Here is a 21,718-nt window from a genome sequence, read left to right as displayed (position 1 = left end):
GGAGCAGTGAATTGAAATGACAGGCGACCGGAAGCTCGGGGTCACCCTTACGGACTGAACGGAGGTGTTCCGCAAAGCGGTCACCCAATCTGCGTTTGGTCTCCCCAATGTAGAGGAGACCGTATCGTGAGCAGCGAATACAGTATACTAGATTGCGAGAAGTACAAGTAAATCGCTGTTTCACCTGGAAGGGGTGTTTGGGGCCCTGGACAGTGGGGAGGGGGGAGGTATAGGGGCAGGTGTTACATCTCCTCCGCTTGCACGGGAAGGTGCCAGGCGAAGGGGAAGGGCTGTTTGGGGTGATAGAGGAGTGGACTAGGGTGTCTCGGAGAGAGCGGTCCCTGCGGAATGCTGAAAGGGGAGGGGAGGGGAAGATACGTTTGGTGGTGGGATCACTTTGGAGGTAGCGGAAATGCCGGAGGATGATCCGTTGAATGTGGAGGCTGGTGGGGTGAAAGGTGAGGACAAGGGGAACCCTATTGTGGTTCCGGGAGGGAGGGGCAGGGGTGAGGGCAGAGGTGCGGGAGATAGAACTGACACGGTCGAGGGCAGTGTCAACCACGGTAGAGGGGAATCCTCGGTTGCGGAAAAAGGAAGACATGTCTGAAGCACTGGTGTGGAAGGTGGCATCGTCGGAGCAGATACGGCGGAGGCGGAGAAACTGGGAGAATGGAATAGAGTCCTTACAGGAAGCGGGGTGGGAGGAAGTGTAGTCCAGGTAGCTGTGGGAGTCAGTGGGCTTGTAGTAAATATTGGTCGATAACCTATCCCCAGAGATGGAGACGGAGAAGTCGAGGAAGGGAAGGGAAGAGTCAGAGATGGACCATGTGAAGGTGAGGGAAGGGTGGAAATTGGAGGCAAAGTGAATGAAATTGTCAAGTTCGGGGCGAGAGCAGGAAACGGCACCGATACAGTCATCAATGTATCGGAAAAAGAGGTGAGGGAGGGGACCCGAGTAGGACTGGAACAAAGATTGTTCCACATAGCCCACGAAAAGGCAGGCATAGCTAGGACCCATGCGGGTACCCATGGCAACACCTTTGATTTGGAGGAAATGAGTGGAGTTAAAGGAGAAGTTGTTCAATGTGAGAACAAGTTCAGCCAGGCGGAGGAGGGTGGTGGTGGATGGGGACTGGTCAGGCCTCTGTTCAAGGAAGAAGCGGAGCGCCCTCAGGCCATCCGGGTGGGGGATGGAGGTGTAGAGGGATTGTACGTCCATGGTGAAAAGGAAGCGGTTGGGGCCAGGAAACTGGAAACTGTTAAAGTGGCGGAGGGCGTCCGAAGAGTCGCGGATGTAGGTGGGAAGAGACTGGACAAGGGGAGAAAAGATAGAGTCAAGATAGGAAGAGATAAGTTCCGTAGGGCAAGAACAGGCTGAAACGATGGGTCTACCAGGGCAGTCCTGTTTGTGGATCTTGGGAAGGAGGTAGAAGCGGGCTGTGCGGGGTTGGGGAACTATGAGGTTGGTGGCAGCGGGGGGAAGATCTCCAGAGGAGATGAGGTCAGTGACAGTTTAAAAGATACATAGTTTCTCTTTCTTTGTGTAACTGTGTTTCTTTTCTCCCAGTCTGTAATTCTTTCTGCATTCCCTCTTTATGATTGTGACATATCTAATGGTTTTCCCCATGAACTCAGCTGTGACGAGCACTGGGGTGGGGTATACTGCGATGAACCAGAGACAGGTTTACCTCGGCAGCTGAAAGACAACTTCAACAGATCCCCCTCCAGCAACAACTGGCTGACAGTAAACGGCGGCAAACTCAGCACCATCTGCGGAGTCGTGGCCTCTGGAATGGCTCTTCACTTCAGCGGAGTAAGTCTGACGTTCCGGGTTCAATTACGATCAAGCCACTGACTGTGTCAGTGTGTCCGCACTGTGTGTCAGTAGACGTGTGATGTGTGGTTCTGAGAGATTGGCTAGAGAAAAATAACTGGTGTTACTGGAGTCCCAATCATGTGATGTCCCATACCTTCAACTTTAACCTCGTATCCTCTGCTTACCCTTTCACCTACATTACCCTGCCTCTGGGCGGTGCTGAATTACCTGATCTCAGCACTATAATTGACTTCAGTGCCACTGGGCTAGGGAACGGGGAAAAAAATCAGCCAAAGTTCTCATCCTTCATCGCTAGCCTGTGACCCTTCCTGGAAAAGGGCCCCTCTGGACATTGGGTGAAGTTCAGATCATGCTTGGCTTGGATACCCCCATGGCTGGCTGTGCAGGTGTCAGATGCCTGCTGGTAAGAAGGTGAATTGATTTCCTAGTTCTCTTCTGCTGTTTGAGCACAAACTTCTCCAAAGCACCTCATCAATTCAATGCAAGAGACTAATAGCTGAGATTATGCTCCACCAAACTCCTCCCCCCACCACCACCACCACCCACAAACAGGATCGATTTATTTCTGAGCCCTTCTCCACAACTCAATAATTATTTTGTCAATGTGGTGCTAAACTCTTACAAACTCAAGTATTGTCTTCTTAAGAGTGTTTTATGAAACAACTTGAGATGAATGAAATGTAAGAGAAGTGACATTATAGTCCTTTCTAAAAGTCTGCAGGGTCATTTGAATAAATATATAAATATTAATATCAGAACAATTCTGAGTCACACAGGAAGGGGAAAGAATGAGAGCCAAAGTTATTTCCTGGAATAACGCTCTGCGTTTAATTACCTGACATTTGGCTTTCCTTTCCATTGTGAATTTGCATTTTAATTATTGTCCTAAGCTTGTCTGTACAGCAGTGAAATAAATTCAGCAGTGGTCTAAATGAACAAGTAATCAGAATTAAAGTGAATCGAAATGTTTTGGATCAATGGGAAATGTGTATCCCACTGCAAATTTGATTCTGACCCAAGACTTTGATTCTGACCCAAGACTGCTCCTGGCTCCAGTTTGGAATTCAGCTTGTGTCAATGAGTAATTCATTGCTTGATTCTAATCCTTTCATACCTGCACAGCACAAGTCACTGTTGGCATCATGTAACATGCACATGTACTTTACACGTGATCTATCTCGCTGCTTAAAGCATGAGCACCTTCTGAATTTATTTTTTGTTATCTTTGTGCTGCACCTATTGGAAATGTACCAACACAATTTTAACAGTGCTTCAGCGAATATAAGAACATAAAAAATGGGAGCAGGAGTAGGCCATTTGGCCCCTCGAGCCTGCTCCGCTATTCAGTAAGATCATGGCTGATCGTCTACCTCATCTCCACCTTCCCGCACTATCCCCATATCCCTTAATATTCAAAAATCTATCGATCTCTGTCTTGAATATACTCAATGACTGAGCCTCCACAGCCCGCTGGGGTAGAGAATTCCAAAGATTCACCACCCTCTGAGTGAAGAAATTTCTCCTCATCTCAGTCCTAAATGGCCGACCCCTTATTCTGAGACTGTGACCCCTGGTTATAGACTCCCCAGTCAGGGGAAACATTCTCCCTGTATCTACCCCGTCAAGCCCTGTAAGCATTTTGTATGTTTCAATGAGATCACCTCTCATTCTTCTAAACTCTAGAGAATATAGGCCTAGTCTACTCAATCTTTCCTCATAGAACAATCCCCCCATCCCAGGAACCAGCCTGGTGAACCTTCGTTGCACTCCCTCTATGACAAGTATATCCTTCCTTAGGTAAGGAGACCAAAACTGTACACAATCCTCCAGGTGTGGTCTCACCGGGGCCCTATATAATTGCAGTAAGACGTCTTTACTCTTATACTCAAATCCTCCTGTAATAAAGCCCAACATACCATTTGCTTTCCTAATTGCTTGCTGTACCTGCATGTTAACTTTCAGTGATTCGTGACCGTAGTTACACGGCCCACTCATATCACTGACGGAGATGGGAAGGCAGAGCTCCGTACTTGGGAACTCAAAATCCGGCACAGAATGATCAGCTTACCAGCCTCTCGCTCAGGTCTGTTTCCTGAGGTGACCGTTTACCTGAGGCTTGTTTACTTCCATAAAGCTGAAACTTTTTAAAAAAAATCAAAAGTTGAAATGCAGGTTTCAACACCTTAATCCGAACCCAGTTACAATGTCAAATACTTCAAACAAACCACATTAAAGAGCCAAATGCCTCAAACACGGCCATGTTACACCACCAAAGTCTTAAAAAAGAGCCCGGTTACACCACTGACTTTTCAAACAGAAGCCCAATACAGTACGACACTAAACGCCTCTGGTTAATAAATATTAATAACATCATGCTGGTTGTCCCAGAAAGGAGAAACCTGATGACTAAAAATGACCATATATTCTCCAAAAGGATGAGAGTGCTGTAATGTTAATCCTTCTTTCAAGGATCTTATACCAATCTACACAATCATTTTGCTTTCCATAAAGTTTTGAACGTACATGATGCCGAGACAAATCGACATCCAAAACGCCTGAAACACCAGCAATCTGCTTCTCATTGGATTATTGCTTTGTTTTAGGGTTGCAGTCGTCAGTTGGTGACTGTAGATCTGGACCTCACGGATGCGGATTTTATCCAGTTCTACTTCATGTACGGCTGCCTTGTTCCCCCCAACAACCGTAATCAGGGAGTCTTCCTGGATTATTCTGTTAATGGAGGCATCACATGGAACATCTTGATGGAGATCTTCTTCGATCAGTACAATAAGCCTTGGTGAGTGACTCCAGTGTTCATGCACCACGTTAACCTCTTTACTGGCCAAAGAATTGCTGACCGTTTATAAAATGACAAGGACAGAGGCTGCATTTACACTTTTCACCGCTTTGACGGTGCAAAGCCAAACTGCTACAGGTGCAGTGTAAATGCGGCCAGAATCTGGCAATGGGCCCTCACCAGAGGAAGTTGAATGAGACTCCTTGGAGGAGGTAGTCTCACCCTGCTTCATTTTGGAATCGGTTTGGGCCTTTGCAGCTGATTTACACTCCAAGTTCAGTGTTGCAGAGAGAGCAATGAAGTTGAAGTTCATGTTTAAAGGTCAATTTTTTTATTCGTCTTCTCATAAGATTAAGGCAACTAGAATAGAAATATCAAATTAGTGTTCAGACATTGTAACTTTTCAATGCAAGAATTTTTAGAACAGCAATCATAGAATAGTACAGCACAGAAGGAGGCCATTCAGCCCATCGAGTCTGCGCCAGCTCTTTCGAAGAGCAATCCAGTTAGTCCCACTCCCTCTGCTCTTTCCCCATAGCCCTGCAATTTTTTCTCCTTCAAATATTTATCCAATTCCCTTTCGAAGGCTACTATTAAATCTGCATCCACCCCCGATCAGGCAGAGTATTCCAAATCCTAACCACCCATTGAATAAAAAAGGTTTTCCTCATGTCGCCCTGTGGTTATTGACCCTTCAACCGATTCTCTTTATTTACTCTATCTAAACCCTTCATGATTTTAAACACCTCTAGCAAATCTCTTCTTGGCCTTCTCTGCTCTAAAGAGAACAATCTGGAAGTTTTTGGCTAAAATTCTCCTTTGTTTAAATTTGTAAAAGAAATACCAACTTTCTTAGAAATTTCTAAATGCAGTATGAATGACGATATTGTTGCGTCTGTTTCGTTTTAGATAGTTCAAAGGGTACGGTCACCCTTCTGGGTAAGAACATAAGAAATAGGAGCAGGAGTAGGCCACTTGGCCCCTCGAGCCTGCTCCACCATTCAATAAGATCATGGCTGATCTTGGGCTCAAAGCCACTTCCCTGCCCGCTCCCCATAACCCTTCACTCCCTTATCTTGTAAAAATCTGTCTATCTCCACCTTAAATGTATTTAATGACCCAGCCTCCACGGCTCTCTGGGGCAGAGATTTCCATAGATTTACAACCCTCTGAGAGAAGAAATTCCTCCTCCTCTAAGTTCTAAAAGGGCGACCCTTTATTCTTCTGTGTTTCTATAGATATATTTCTTAAGGCTAAAGTGATCAAGGGATATGGGGAGAAAGCAGGGGCAGGGTACTGAATTTGGATGATCAGCCATGATCTCAATAAATGGCGGAACAGGTGCGAGGGGCCGAATGGCCGACTCCTGCTCCTATCTTCTATGTTTCTATGTTTCTCAAACTATGCCCCCGAGTTCTAGATTTCCCCACGAGGGGAAACATCCTCCCTGCATCTACCCTGTCGAGCCCCCTCAGTATCTTATATGTTTCAATAAGATCACCTCTCATTCTTCTAAATTCCAATGAGTATAGGCCCAGCCTGCTCAACCTTTCTTCATAAGTCAACCCCCTCATCTCAGGAATGAACCGTGTGAATCGTCTCAACTCCCTCCAATGCAAGTGTATCCTTCCTTAAATAAGGAGACCAAAACTGTACACAGTACTCCAGGTGTGGTCTCACCAATACCCTGGACAGTTGTAGCAGGACTTCCCTGCTTTTACTTATTTTTTTTTTTAGTCGTTTATGGGATCAGGACGTCGCTGGCAATGCCAGCATTTATTGCCCATCTCTTGTTGCCCTTGAGAAGGTGTTGGTGAGCCGCCTTCTTGAACCGCTGCAGTCCATGTGGTGATGGTACTCCCACAGTGCTGTTAGATAGGGAGTTCCAGAACTTTGACCCAGCAACGATGAAGGATCGGCGATATACTTCCAAGTCAGGATGGTGTGTGACTTGGAGGGGAACTTGGAGGTGGTGGTGTTCCCATGTGCCTGCTGCCCTTGTCCTTCTAGGTGGAAGAGGTCGCGGGTTTGGGAGGTGCTGCCGAAGAAGCCTTGGCGAGTTGCTGCAGTGCATCTTGTAGATGATACACACTGCAGCCACGGTGCGCCGGTGGTGGAGGGAGTGAATGTTTAAGGTGGTGGATGGGGTGCCAATCAAGTGGGCTGCTTTGTCGTGGATGGTGTCGAGCTTCTTGAGTGTTGTTGGAGCTGCACTCATCCAGGCAAGTGGAGAGTATTCCATCACACTCCTTACTTGTGCCTTGTAGATGGTGGAAAGGCTTTGGAGAGTCAGGAGGTGAGACACTTGCCGCAGAATACCTAGCCTCTGACCTGCTCTTGTTGCCACAGTATTTATGTGGCTGGTCCAGTTAAGCTTCTGGTTAATAGTGATCCTCCAGGATGTTGATAGTGGGGGATTCGGCAATGGTAATGCCATTGAATGTCAAGGGGAGGTGGTTAGACTCTCGCTTGTTGGAGATAGTCATTGCCTGTCACTTCTGTGGCGCAAATGTTACCTGCCACTTATCAGCCCAAGCCTGAACGTCGTCCAGGTCTTGTTGCATGCGGGCATGGGCTGCTTCATTATCTGTGGAGTTGTGAATAGCGCTGAACACTGTGCAGTCATCAGCGAACATCCCCATTTCTGACCTTATGTTGCAGGGAAGGTCATTAATGAAGCAGCTGAAGATGGTTGGGCCTAGGACACTGCCCTGAGGAACTCCTGCAGCGATGTCCTGGGGCTGTGATGATTGACCTTCAACCGCCACAACCATCTCCAACCCCCTTGCAATAAAGGCCAACATTCCATTTGTCTTTTTGATTACTTGCTGTACCTGCATGCTAACTTTTTGTGTTTCATGCACAAGGACCCCCAGGTCCCTCTGAACTGTAGCATTTTGTAATCTCTCTCCATTTAAATAATAATTTGCTTTTTTATTTTTCCTGCCAAAGTGGATAACCGCGCACTTTCCCACATTATACTCCATATGCGAAATGTTTGCCCATTCACTTAGCCTGTCTATATTCCTTTGCAGATTCTATGAGTCCTCTGCACAACTTGCTTTCCCACCCATCTTTGTATCATCCGCAAACTTGGCTACATTACACTCGGTCCCTTCATCCAAGTCATTAATGTAGATTGTAAATAGTTGAGGCCCCAGCACCGATCCCTGTGGCACCCCACTAGTTACCGTTTGCCAACCGGAAAATGACCCATTTATCCCGACTCTCTGCTTTCGGTTAGTTAGCCAATTCTCTATCCATGCTAATATATTACCCCCAACTCCGTGAGCTCTTATCTTATGCAGTAACCTTTTATGTGGCACTTTATCGAATGCCTTCTGGAAATCCAAATACATCACATCCACTGGCTCACCTTTGTCCACTCTGCTAGTTACATCCTCAAAGAACTCCAGCAAATTTGTTAAACATGATTTCCCTTTCATAAAACCATGCTGACTCTGCTTGACTGCATTATGATTTTCCAAATGCCCTGCTACTGCTTCCTTAATGAAGGACTCCAGCATTTTCCTAATGACAGATGTTAGGCTAACTGGTCTATAGTTTCCTGCTTTCTGTCTCCCTCCTTTCTTAAATAGGGGTGTTACATTTGCAGTTTTCCAATCTGCTGGGACCTCTCCAGAGTCCAGGGAATTGTGATATATTGCAACCAATGCATCCACTATCTCTGCAGCCACTTCTTTTAAGACCCTGGGATGCAGGCCATCTGGTCCAGGGGACTTGTCGTCTTTTAGTCCCATTATTTTACCAAGTACTTTTTCTTTAGTGATAGTGATTCTCTTTAGTTCCCCCCTCCCTGTAGCCCCTTGATTGTCCATTATTTGGATGTTGTTAGTGTCTTCTACCGTGAAGACAGATACAAAATATTTGTTCAGAGTCTCTGCCATTTCCCCATTCCCCATTATTAATTCCCCAGTCTCACCCTCTAAGGGACCAATGTTTACTTTAGCTACTCGCTTCCTTTTTATATAGCTGTAGAAGCTCTTACTATCTGTTTTAATATTTCTTGTCAGTTTATTCACATAATTCATCTCTTATTTTTTTAGTCATCCTTTGCTGTTTTTTTTTAAAATTCCCAATCGGCCTCCCACTAATCTTGGCAAAATTGTATGTCTTCATTTTCAATTTGATACCATCCTTTACTTCCTTAGTTAGCCACGGATGGTGTTCCATTCTCTTAAAATCTTTCTTTCTCACTGGAATATATTTTTGTTGAGAGTTATGAAATATCTCTTTAAATGTCCGCCACTGTAATTAAGAAATGTGATTAAGAGTCCCGCTCAGTGCCGACAACAGCCAACTCTGAAAGGCCCAGTTCAGTATTGGATGCACCAGGCACAAACTTTCTCGCTGCAGTTGTTGCAGAGTGCCCTCATCAGTTGGTACTACAAACTTAGAGTTTTTTTTTAATTATCTGGGTAAGTTCAACTGTCCCATGTTTTGGTTATATTTTTCTCTGAATTCCTAGAGCTTTTCCTCTGCCTCAATTAAACCAAATGTTGGGGGTGTGTGAGAGAGTGACACTGCTTACGTTATCTTCCAGATTTCTTTCCCTCTCTCCCTGTAAAGGGGGTAACTGACGGTCTGGGGAATCTCGGGTAACAGCTGTCGAGTGGGAAAGTGTTTAGTGTGAAAGAGGGGAAATGAACTCCTTAGCAGCAGGTTTGGTGGGAATAAAAATCCACTTGGCTGATTTTGACTGAGATTTAACCGAATTTATCCATGGTTGCTGGTTCATAAATATTAGTAATTATAACTTAGGAGTGTCTGCAATATGTTTTTAAAAATATTCAATTTTAAATTTTTCAATCTACTTGTGGTTCAATTATAGCTTTGTGAGCATTCTTCTATCACCCGAGGCTAAAGTCGTCGGCACTCGTTTCCGTTGGTGGCAGCCTACCCATGATGGACATGAGCAGAGCGACTGGGCTATTGACAATGTATTGATAGCTGGTACAGCCGGTGAGAGAACCTTCATGCTAGATACGTTCAGCAGTACTCCTGTCCCGCCACATGACCGGAGCCCCGCTGACAGTGGACCTGTCGGCAGGATCAGCTTTGACCTATTTGGAGAAAGACCCACAGGTAAATGATATTCCAGTCACCAATAGTCACTAAAATGCCCAAAGGCCAGATTTACTGTACTGTTCTTAAGAGTCCAGTGTTTAATAAGAAAGCTCCACACACGACTGTCTGAAGGTCAGAATGTTCTGCTTTGGGGCAGCAGGCCCGTCCGTTGGTCCTAATCCATGTGATGAGTTTCAACTAGAACCAAAAATACATTGAAACTGACCTTAAAGACCACCCGTTTGAAGACTGAAAGTTAGCTGTCTTCAGTGACTGTCTAATGTCAATGCTTGATTTTGTGTTAAAACTACAATTATACTGCAACATGCTGACTATCATTATTACACTTTACAGGCGCCCTCTAACTCCATAACACAAACTTAATCAGGCAATGATTCATCTAGAGAAACTACAAAATGACCATTTTTTACAAGTCCTGAGACCCAATCTCTCAAGCTTCCAGTTACAGTCTCAAGCTAATTACAGTCCTGAAATCCAGACACAAGCTTCTAATTACACTCCTATCCCAGACACAAGCTTCTAATTACACTCCTATCCCAGACTCAAGCTTCTAATTACAGTCCCATCCCAGACACAAGCTTCTAATTACAGTCCTATCCCAGACACAAGCTTCTAATTACACTCCCATCCCAGACAGAAGCTTCTAATTACACTCCCATCCCAGACAGAAGCTTCTAATTACAGTCCCATCCCAGACACAAGCTTCTAATTACAGTCCCATCCCAGACACAAGCTTCTAATTACAGTCCCATCCCAGACACAAGCTTCTAATTACAGTCCTATCCCAGACTCAAGCTTCTAATTACAGTCCCATCCCAGACACAAGCTTCTAATTACAGTCCCATCCCAGACACAAGCTTCTAATTACACTCCCATCCCAGACACAAGCTTCTAATTACAGTCCCATCCCAGACACAAGCTTCAAATTACAGTCCCCAGTGGTAGAGAAAAAGCGGGGAATTATAGACCGGTAAGCCTGACATCGGTAGTGGGGAAAATGCTAGAGTCCATTATAAAAGATGTAATAGCAGAGCACTTGGAAGGCAGTGACAGGATCGGACAAAGTCAACATGGATTTACAAAAGGTAAATCATGCTTGACTAATCTACTGGAATTTTTTGAGGACGTAACTGGTAAAATAGATAAGGGAGAACCAGTGAATGTGGTGTATTTGGACTTTCAGAAGGCTTTCGATAAGGTCCCACATAAGAGATTAGCGTGCAAAATTATGGCACATGGGATTGGGGGCAAGGTATTGACTTGGATAGAGAACTGGTTGGCGGACAGAAAGCAAAGAGTTGGAATAAACGGGTCGTTTTCCGAGTGGCAGGCAGTGACTAGTGGGGTACTGCAAGGATAGGTCCTAGGACCCCAGCTGTTCACAATATATATTAATGATCTGGACGAGGGAATTGGATATAATATCTCCAAATTTGCAGACGACACAAAGCTGGGTGGGAGGGTAAGCTGTGAGGAGGATGTCGTGAAACTTCAGTACGATTTGGACAGGTTGGGTGATTGGGCAGAAACATGGCAAATGCACTATAATGTGGATAAATGTGAGGTTATCCACTTTGGTGGCAAAAACAGGAAGGCAGATTATTATTTGAATGGCAATAGATTGGGAGAAGGGGAAGTGCAAAGAGACCTGGGTGTTCTTGTGCACCAGTTGCTGAAAGTAAGCATGCAGGTGCAGCAGGCGGTTAAGAAGGCAAATGGTATGTTGGCCTTCGTAGCAAGAGGGTTCGAGTACAGGAACAAGGATGTCTTGCTACAGTTGTACAGGGCCTTGGTGAGACCGCACCTTGAGTATTGTGTGCAGTTTTGGTCGCCTTACCTGAGGAAGGACGTTCTTGCCATGGAAGGAGTGCAGCGAAGATACACCAGGCTGATACCTGGGATGGCAGGAATGACGTATGAGGAGAGATTGTGTCGATTGGGCTTATACTCACTGGAGTTTAGAAGATTGAGAGGGGATCTCATCGAAACCTATAAAATTCGGTCAGGCCTGGACAGACTAGATGCAGGAAGGATGTTTCTGATGGCCGGGGAGTCCAGAACCAGGGGTCATAGTCTAAGGATAAGGGGTAAGCCATTCAGGACTGAAATGAGGAATTTCTTCACCCAGAGAGTGGTGAACCTGTGGAATTCTCTGCCACAGAGGGCAGTGGAGGCCAGTTCATTAAATATATTCAAAAAAGAGTTGGATATATTTCTTAAGGCTAAAGGGATCAAGGGATATGGGGAGAAGGCAGGGACAGGGTACTGAATTTGGATGATCAGCCATGATCTCATTGAATGGCAGAGCAGACTCGAAGGGCTGAATGGCCTACTCCTAGACACAAGCTTCTAATTACAGTCCCATCCCAGACACAAGCTTCTAATTTGTCCTATCCCAGACACAAACTTCTAATTACAGTCCCATCCCAGACACAAGCTTCTAATTACAGTCCCATCCCAGACACAAGCTTCTAATTTGTCCTATCCCAGACACAAGCTTCTAATTATGGTCCTGTGACCTGGACTCAATAGCATCTAGATTACAGCCAAATATTCAACGACTTGAGCTACTACACTACATTTTATCTTTACTGCGACACTACAATGGCACTGCAGATCCCAATAAATCCGAATGTGAAATGATATAACTAGCATGCTCTCATTAGTAGATGAGAAGAAATTTAAAATCATGAGACCCAATAGGTGCATTGTTATTCGGGGTGTGACAGCAACATAAGAATTTGTTAATTGGAGGTTATCAGGTTGGATTTTTGCGTAAAACATTTGTTGTTTGCAGCCCGTGATGTTTCACTAAAATGTGCTTTTATCTTGAAAACTGATGGAAACTGTTGACATATTTGCAGCTTACAAACTAAGCAAGTACTGGATGTTCCATGATGAGTGCTCTGTGGAAAGATTCTGTGACTCCCCTGATGGAGTGATGCTCTGTGGCAGCCATGATGGTCGGGAGGTTGATGCAACAACCCATGACCTGACTCCCAGCGAGGACTGGATTGTGCAGTTTAAGGTACAACCTTTCATGCCACCTGACAACATAAAAATGAATATAATATTTAACAGCGTGTTGTATTGCATGCATTGAAAGAAATATGCATCTGCTAAATGGTAAAACTTTAATAGGATTAGAAGAGCAAAGACCGAGGGGGTTCAGATACCTAAATCTTTAAATTTGGAGGGCTGGTTGATAAAGCTGTAAAGCTGTGTTCCTCAGCTAATCTAATAAGAACATAAGGAATAGGAGCAGGAATAGGCCACTTGGCCCCTCGAGCCTGCTCCGCCATTCAATAAGATCGTGGCTGATCTTGGGCTCAAGGCCACTTCCCTGCCCGCTCCCCATAACTCTTCACTCCCTTATCTTGCAAAAATCTGTCTATCTCCACCTTAAATGTATTTAACGACCCAGCCTCCACAGCTCTCTGGGGCAGAGAATTCCACAGATTTACGACCCTCTGAGAGAAGAAATTCCTCCTCATCTCAGTTCTAAAAGGGCGACCCTTTATTCTGAAACTATGCCGTGTCAGCCATTTGGCATGTTTGTGATCTTCCTTCAGTTTGTAGGACATTCTGGAATAACATAAAACAAAAACGATAAAACAACGCCTGACAGGGAGACAGGTTAGCGTTTTAGGTGAGCCCTTCATCAGGTGATAGTCTCGTGACCTCTGTTAACTTGTATTTCCCATTCAGAGTTGAGAAATCTATAAAGTACTGCCAGCATTTATTTCAGATTTCCAGTATTTAAGGTTTCTCTATTTAAGGTTTCTCTTTTTCACTCCTCTTTATAATAATAATAATCAACTTTATTGTCATTGTTAGTGCACAAGTGCAGTACAATGAAATGTAAGCTTGCGGCTCCCGAGAGTGTACATTTTGATTAAGACATTTAACATACATTTGGCTTGTAACATAAACATAAACATAATAAAGTGCATTGACAAATGTGCAGGCTTTAGAGTTTATTAGCAGAGTTCAGTAGGATGACAGCCCTGGGAAAGAAGCTGTTCCTAAATCTGGTCGTGCGGGTGCGAATGCATCTGTAGCGTCTCCCAGATGGCAGGGGGGCGAACAGACTGTGGCTGGGGTGGGTAGGGTCTTTGATGATGGTCAGTGACCTCCGTAGACAACGTTTCTGGTAGATGTTTCTGGTAATGTGTTGGGCAGTTTTGACTACCCGCTGCAGGGCTTTCCGGTCACAGGAGGTACAGCTGCTATACCACACTGTGATACAGTTCGTCAGGATGCTCTCTATTGTGCAGCGGTAAAAGTTAGAGAGGATCCGGGGTGACAGGTTGCATCCCTTCAGCCTCCTTAGGAAATATAGGCGCTGCTGGGCCTTCTTCACCAAAGAGGAGGTATTGAGGGACCAGGAGAGGTCTTCCGTGATGTGGACTCCGAGGAACTTAAAGCTGTCCACCCTTTCCACCACAGCCCCTTGGATGTGGATGGGGGGGTGTCTTCCGCCTTTAGACTTCCTGAAGTCCACAATGATTTCTTGGTTTTCTTGATGTTAAGGGCCAGGTTGTTGTCGGCGCACCACTTCACGAGGTACTGGACCTCCTCCCTGTAGGCTGACTCATCGTTGTTGGTGATCTGGCCTACCACCGTGGTATCATCCGCAAACTTGATGATAGTGTTGGAACCATGAACAGCCACACAGTCGTGGGTGAAGAGGGAGTAGAGGAGGGGGCTCAGCACACAACCTTGTGGGGCCCCCGTGTTCAGGGTCAGGGGGGGGAGGTGTGGTTACCTAATTTGACAGACTGGGGTCTGTTAGTTAGGAAGTCCAGGGTCCAGTTGCAAAGGGAAGTGTTCAGGCCAAGAGTGTGGAGTTTGGTGGCCAGCTTGTTGGGGACGATGGTGTTGAATGCTGAGCTGTAGTCTATGAACAGCATTCTGATGTAGGTCTCTTTACCGACTAAGTGCTTCAGTGCAGAATGAAGAGCAGTTGTGATTGCATCCTCCGTTGATCTGTTTGCACGATAGGCAAACTGGTGTTGGTCAAGAGAGGCGGGAACACTGGCTTTGATGTGAGCCAGGACCAGTCTCTCGAAACACTTCATTATGATGGGTGTGAGTGCGACAGGTCGATAGTCGTTCAGACACATCGCAGCCATTTGCTTTGGCACAGGAATAATGGTGGCGGTCTTGAAGCATGTAAGGACTACTGCCTGGGCCAGTGACAAATTGAAGATGGCGGTGAAGACATCAGCCAGCTGATCACATTCCTTGAGTACCCGTCCAGGGATACGGTCAGGTCCAGCAGCCTTAACGTGTGTTCACTCCGCGTAGAGCACCCCTTACGTCGGAGGTGGACAGAGTGAGCACCTGGTCTTCCGGGGGTGGCAAGGCTTTGGTAGCCGGCTCCCTGTTGTCCCTGTCAAAGCGAGCGTAGAAGTTGTTAAGCTCCTCCGGAAGGGAGGCATCGCTAACCGGGGGGCTGGTGTTTTTACTCTTGTAGTCAGTGATGGACTCGATGCCTTGCCACATGCGCCGGGGGTCCGAGTTGTTGTGGAAATGATCCTCAATCCGCAGTGTCTGTTTTCTTTTGGCAGTCCTGATACCCTTTTTTAGGTTGGTCCTAGCTACACTGTAAGCCGCCGCGTCACCAGATTTAAATGCTACGTCGCGTGCTTTCAACAGCGAGCGGACCTCCCCGTTCATCCAGGGTTTCTGGTTGGGATATGTCCTGATATTTTTATGGGTCGTGACGACCTCGATGCAACTGTTGATGTAGAATAGCACTGTGGATGCGTATTCCTCGATGTCAGTATGGGCAAACATGCTCCAATCAGTGCGTTCGAAGCAATCCTGAAGCTCTGAGACTGCCCCCTCTGGCCATACTTTCACTGATCTTACTGATGTTTTCACTCTTTTGATAAGCGGTTTGTATGCCGGGGCTAGAAACAAGGAGAGGTGGTCAGACTTCCCAAGGTGGGGGCAGGGAATGGCCTTATAAGCATCTACAATGCTCGTGTAGACTTGATCCAGTGTGTTCTCCCCTCTTGTGGGGCAGGAAACATTCTGGTGGAATTTCGGGAGTACAGATTTTAGGTTTATGTGATTGAAGTCCCCCGTGACGATAAAGGCTCCGTCTGGGTGCGCAGTTTGTTGTTCGCTGATGGCCCTGTAGAGGTCCTTCAGTGCTAGTTTGGCATTAGCATGTGGTGGGATGTAGACCGCAGTGATGATAACAGCCGTGAATTCCCGAGGCAGGTAAAAGTGTCTGCACCTTACCATGAAGAATTCCAAATCAGCAGAACAGGATCTATCGATTATGTCCGTGTTAGTGCACCAGGCATTGTTAGTGTAAATGCACAAACCGCCTCCCTTGCTCTTACCGGAGTCTGCAGTTCTGTCGGTGCGGAAGACCGTGCGTCCTTCTAGCTGGATGGTGGTGTCAGGGATGCCATTGTTCAACCAGGTCTCTGTGAAGATCATGGTGCAACATTCCTTTGTCCTTTTCTGTGAGGAGAGATCAAAGTTTGATCTCATCCATTTTATTTTCCAGTGACCTAACGTTGGCCAGGAAAATACTTGGGAGGGAGGGTTTGTGTGGGGCCCTCTTTAACCTGTTGTGGATTCCGGCCCTCTTGCCCCGCTTCTGTTTGCGCGGTCTGCGCCGACTTCCGGCTGGGGGAGGACGCCACGCTGGTCCCGGGGATCGAGCGATGTCGGGAGGCAGATCGACGGCGCCGAGTGTGAGCCGCACGCAATCGACCCCGATATCAAGGAGCGTCTGCCGGCTGTACAGCAGGTCCGCCCTCAATTCCCGCCTGAGCAGAGTCCAGAAGAGATACAGGAAGAAGATAAAAACGCACAGTCTCGGGAGAGACAAAGCCGCTGCATCCATGCGCGCCGCCATCATTCAAGGACAGCTGAAGCCGTTTCGATACGAACATACAGTATTGTTAACAGGCTAGGCATCTTGACATGCTCACAAGTTAATATCACTGTTTAGTTATAACCATCGCACTGGACTAGTTGGGATTTTCTGTTTTGTAGTTGGAAACCGTGCCAATGGCACTAGGCTTAAAAGGGATAAGCCCTCTGATGTAGTTTGGTTTTTCATCTTTATTATCAAAACAGTACTGCTCCTCTTGCTGAAATAGTGGCCTTTGTGGTTTTTGGGCTAAAAAAAATTTCTTCAGAAAAGGCTGAACATCATGTGAGCAAAAAGGTTGATAAAATTACAAACGACCAACTTCATACAGTGAAAAGTCCAATAGTTCTGGGGTTTAGAGAAATTCAGCCAAAAGATCAAAACAGCCACACTAAAGAATTTAGAAACAAAATCTAAATGGTTCCCTTCTCCTAGTTTAACGTGTTTTGAAAATGCTAAAGGATATATTGACCCACAGGGAAGGTCAGAAACAATCTGACAGTAACAGCTGAGAACAACCTAAACAGGGAGCTCGAGCCCACCACAAACTTTTCAGTAACAGTGATCGTAGAGAATTTAAAAAAGCAAACCCCGTGTAAAACGTTAATAGCTGAAAATCATTATGCTTTTAAAAGCAATGTTATACAGCTGTTTCCTTAGGTTATAGAAAGAAGAAAGAACTTGCACCTATGTAGAACCTTATCACGTCCTTGGGACATCCCAAACTGTTTCAATCAGTGGATTGCTTTTGAAATGTCGTCACTGTTGTTGTGTAGGTAAATGCAGCAGTCACTTGCCACACAGCAGATAAGAAGAATGATCAATGAATCTGCTTTTGATGGTGTTGGTTGAGGGAGAAATATTGACCAACACACTGGGAGAACACCCAGCTCTTCTTTGAATAGTGGCATGAGATCTTTTATATTGATTGAACCACCAGAGCTCGGCACTCAGTTTAACATCTCAGATGGTACCACTGACATTGCTGCACTCCCTTAGTGCTGCACTGAAGTGTCGTCCCAGATTACGTACTCAGATCCAGGTTATGGGGCTTGAACACAATCTTCTGACCCAAATGCTATGGACTGAGCGACGCTGACACTTATGAACCAGGGTTTCTCGTAAAGGAGAAATTGTTGACAGCAGTGGGGCTGGCAGTCGGGTTGGCGGGCCCTCCAACTCGACGGCCCGCCTGCTCAACCTGGCGTGGTTTGGAGCCGTCGGGAATCCCACACGAAACCCCTCAAAATAGGGATTAGGCTATAAACTGCCTGTTAACTGCTTGTTAACAGGCAGTTAATTGGCACTAATCCCTTCCCGCCTGGTTTTGGCGGGTCCCAGTGCGGGGCAGGTACCCGCCGCCCCTGAAAGTTGCGTGGGGCGGGGTTTTGGGCGGGATGGTGTTGGGACCCCCAAATTCGGGATTCCCCCCACCCCCCCCACACGCCTGAAACCCCGCCCAACGGCTCGGGGAAAATCGGGGCCAGTGTTTTCACTTGTGAGGAAGAGTATAACTAGAAGCCATCAATATAAAATAGTCACCAAGAAATCAAATGGGGAATTCAGGAGAAACTTCTTTACCCAGAGAGCGGTGAGAATGTGGAACTCGCTACCACAAGGAATGGTTGAAGCGAATAGTATAGATGCATTTAAGGGGCGGTTAGATAAGCATATGAGGGAGAAGGGAGTAGAGGGTTATGCAGACAGAGTTAGATGAGGAAAGACGGGAGGAGGCTCGAGTAGAGCATAAACGTCGGCATGGACTGGTTTGGCCGAATGGCCTGTTTATGTGCTGTATATCCTATGTGATATACCTATCAATTCATTCCATGAAAAGCGACGAGTTAAGATAGTAACTATAGGTTTTTATTGGCTAAATAACAGAGCCCACCCTCGTGGGTGATCGGTTCCAACAAGGAAGAATACTAGCCAAGCGGTCACCTTTATACCTGGGCAAGCAGGCGGAGCCATGGGCGGAGTCAGCTGAGGTATGCCTAGGTATAACAGCGTGCGTGGCAAGAGGTAACCTTGTGTAGTGATAACAACAGTGTAACAATAGTGAACGGTTGTGAACGATAACAGTGGTAACAGTGGTTTACCACACTATGTAATCCAAATTGTGGGAATGGGGGTCATATGCATGGCCAGGGGCAAGCGCATCACACCTGCAAGGATTCTTCCACAACCTCTGTCCCGATATAACCTTGGAAGGTAGAGTGGCCCACAACAGTCCTGTCTGAGGAGCCTGAAGGGGGGAGGTGGGGGTTATCGGCTCACATGGAGTCATTGTCCCTGCAGACTAAAGATAATCGATGTCCAGCAATTGCTTGGGTCCTATCCAAAACCAGTTCTTCACGTCTCAAACTAATTGAAATGTCATTTGGATTATGGTAAACGTAGTAATAAGTGGAAAAAGTCAATGATCTTTGCTTATGGAATTCATTAAATTTTTTCCAGATTTCAGTGGGCTGCAAAACTACAGAAAAAGTCATTCAGAATCAGGTTCATATCCAGTATTCCACAGATTTTGGAGTTAACTGGCGTTACCTGGTGCTGCAGTGTCTCCCGGCCGACCCACAGTGCTCTGGTGACATCACTCAGCCATCTGTGTTCTTCGCTGCCAAGGAATGGAAAAGAGTCATTTATCCACTGCCAGGAAATCTGATGGGCAAGTGAGTAAAAGGGGCTTTTGTAGTGAATTGACGCTGCTCAGTGGCTTCTTGTTGACACTTTCTATCTTAGAGAGAACTCAGTGGAAATCTGGAGTTTTCAAAAATATGTTTCTTCCCTGTTGAATACCACGACTGTTGACTGCAATTCCAGCTCTTCCTAAATGGGTCATCTTAGCTTGTTTTAAATAGTCAAAGTCAGTGCAGCGCTCCCTACTCCTTCCCACTTAAGCTTTCGAGGTTGAAGGTCCATATCGCCCCAGTGCTCCTTACCCCCTCTCCCCCCACATTAAAAGCATCATCTTGATCTGCTCACTATAACTCCCCACCTGAAATGCTAAGCTCAGTGTAGAGAAGAGGAACTCTCTGCCCAGCTCAGATGTAATCACCAGGTCCAGAGTCCAGATTTACAAGAGTCTGTGTTTCTCTCCCTACCCCCAGCAGAAATTAAAATCTGTGCCTCCATGGAGTCATGGGCGTTTCCCCACTTCCCTATTATTTCAATGACAAACTGGTGAAACAAAGGGGGAGCGTACCCTGCCCCCCTCCCCCCTCTTCCCGGGTAAAATCTGAGCCCGGTGGCAGAAATACAGCTCACTACAACCTCCCTCCACCTGCTCCTCTTGTCCTCTACCTTTCCCCACCCCCCTTCCCCTATCCTCCTCCTCCCATCTCTTCCCCTCTCTCCTCCTTCACCTGGGTCCAGTTAGCTTCCAATACAAACTGACCTTTGACCTTGCTTGTTTCGAATGCTGCCCTTGGTCTTGTCCCCCCTATGTGTAACATCACAGGAGACCAACGAGTAATATGTTAAAAAAGCTCAACTTTTTCCTATTATTAATTCCCATGTCCACATTTATAATGAAAACAGCTTCTGTAATCTTGTAATTACACCTTCCAGCACCCCAGTGCAAGCACTGCAATGCTACCACTTGCAGAATGGTATAACTACAGCATGATAAGTTTGCATAGGCAATTTCCATTATAAATGTGGACATAGAAATTTATAATGGAAATACAAACATAAGGACTGAATGTATGACTTTAAAATGGGGACTGAATTATGTCTGCGTCCCTGGTCCAAATGGCCCTTCTTAACTGGAAGCCTACAGTTGGTCTTGACTCCCTCTATGCAATGCAATGGCAGATCAACTTATATACACACAGTGCATCTTTGATTCTACGCTTGATTGAACCCCAACACGTGGCTGGAGGAGATTAATCAGCATTGTTTGAAACAGAAGTTCACAAATGTAAATGGGGAAAAAATGAAAAGTCAAAGTTTAATATGAACAATCTTTGATATGATTCTTCAGACATCAACGAGGACATTCGGTGCCTGCAATATCTGTTGGATACTCCTTAGTAACATACTGAATCTAAATGGTGTTGGATGGATGGATGGATATGATGTTAATCGGCTTTGTGCAGACCTGTAGCTTCTGAAGTCAGTGAAGTGGACAGCACTCAGTTCAGTTGAGATGGTTGCTGCCTGAGGCAGTGCTGGAAATTGCCAACTGTATGTAAGACGCTTTTCATCGCTCCTCAGCCAAGTGAATGAGTGAATCATTCTTCTGCAGCAGTAAGCTGACTCCCTATTACCCTAAGCTATGGAATGGTGCCACTTCCTTCTGAACCAAAAATTAATTGGCCCTGAAAGCAGCAGAGGAGGGTCTGCTGCACATTTTAATTTCCCTAACTGCAACAGCATTTGTGCAGCTGAGAAATAATGCAGAAGGGAAAACATGCAAATCACTTTGACTGGAAAGACAAGGTCCTTTGGTCAATATATCTGTGTCAAGTCTTTGATCCGTTTTCTTCGCTTTTTCACAAATGTAAAATTGTCATTCTGAAGTGTAGGGGCTCTTGTGCAAATTCCAAGTGAAATTAAAACTAACGTGCTGTTTTATTCCAGTCCTGTGAGATTCCGATTCTATCAGAAGTATTCAGACATCCAGTGGGCGATTGATAATTTCTATGTGGGGCCTGCTTGCCCAGACAATTGTGGAGGACATGGTGACTGCCTGAACAAACAGTGCTTCTGTGACCCTGGCTTCACGGGGCCAAATTGTTACTTGAGTCAACCTCTAAAGGTATTATTGGATTATGTGAGATTTCCTAAAATTCCAAGACGTGCAGAATAATCATCTGAAAATTCATGGGGATCATGAATCCAGGCTTGCATTCTATGGGGGCCATGAGTAACAGAGTGGAGCTGTATAACCTGATCACTCGCACAGCCCAGTTAAACATGATTTTCGGTTCGTGATTTATTAATAATGAATGCATGGGTAGTTCTTATGATTAGTCAGATTCACACTAAATTGAACATGCAAAAAAACTCCTTGGCTGTTAGCAAAAAAAAAGTATGGAGCAATTAGTTTTTCAGCTCAGTTTTGCACCTG

The 21,718-nt window shown here is 45.8% G+C and overlaps 1 protein-coding gene across 2 annotated transcripts in view; it reads left to right on the top strand.

Moving 5' to 3' along the window:
• Positions 1 to 21,718, top strand: part of reln (reelin) — a 391,712-nt gene that overhangs the window by 343,128 nt on the left and 26,866 nt on the right. For both annotated transcript variants that reach the window (XM_086010451.1, XM_086010450.1), the window contains 6 exons: positions 1,636 to 1,813; positions 4,441 to 4,634; positions 9,487 to 9,740; positions 12,608 to 12,771; positions 19,102 to 19,316; positions 21,229 to 21,406. In XM_086010451.1, the coding sequence (XP_085866577.1) occupies positions 1,636 to 1,813; positions 4,441 to 4,634; positions 9,487 to 9,740; positions 12,608 to 12,771; positions 19,102 to 19,316; positions 21,229 to 21,406 (1,183 nt within the window). The remainder of the gene's footprint in view (positions 1 to 1,635; positions 1,814 to 4,440; positions 4,635 to 9,486; positions 9,741 to 12,607; positions 12,772 to 19,101; positions 19,317 to 21,228; positions 21,407 to 21,718) is intronic.

The sequence above is a fragment of the Somniosus microcephalus genome, chromosome 17 (genome assembly GCF_052327205.1).
Source record: "Somniosus microcephalus isolate GS21.2 chromosome 17, FLI_Smic_1.0, whole genome shotgun sequence".
Lineage (NCBI taxonomy): Eukaryota > Metazoa > Chordata > Chondrichthyes > Squaliformes > Somniosidae > Somniosus > Somniosus microcephalus.
This window is presented reverse-complemented; position numbering and strand designations above follow the sequence as displayed.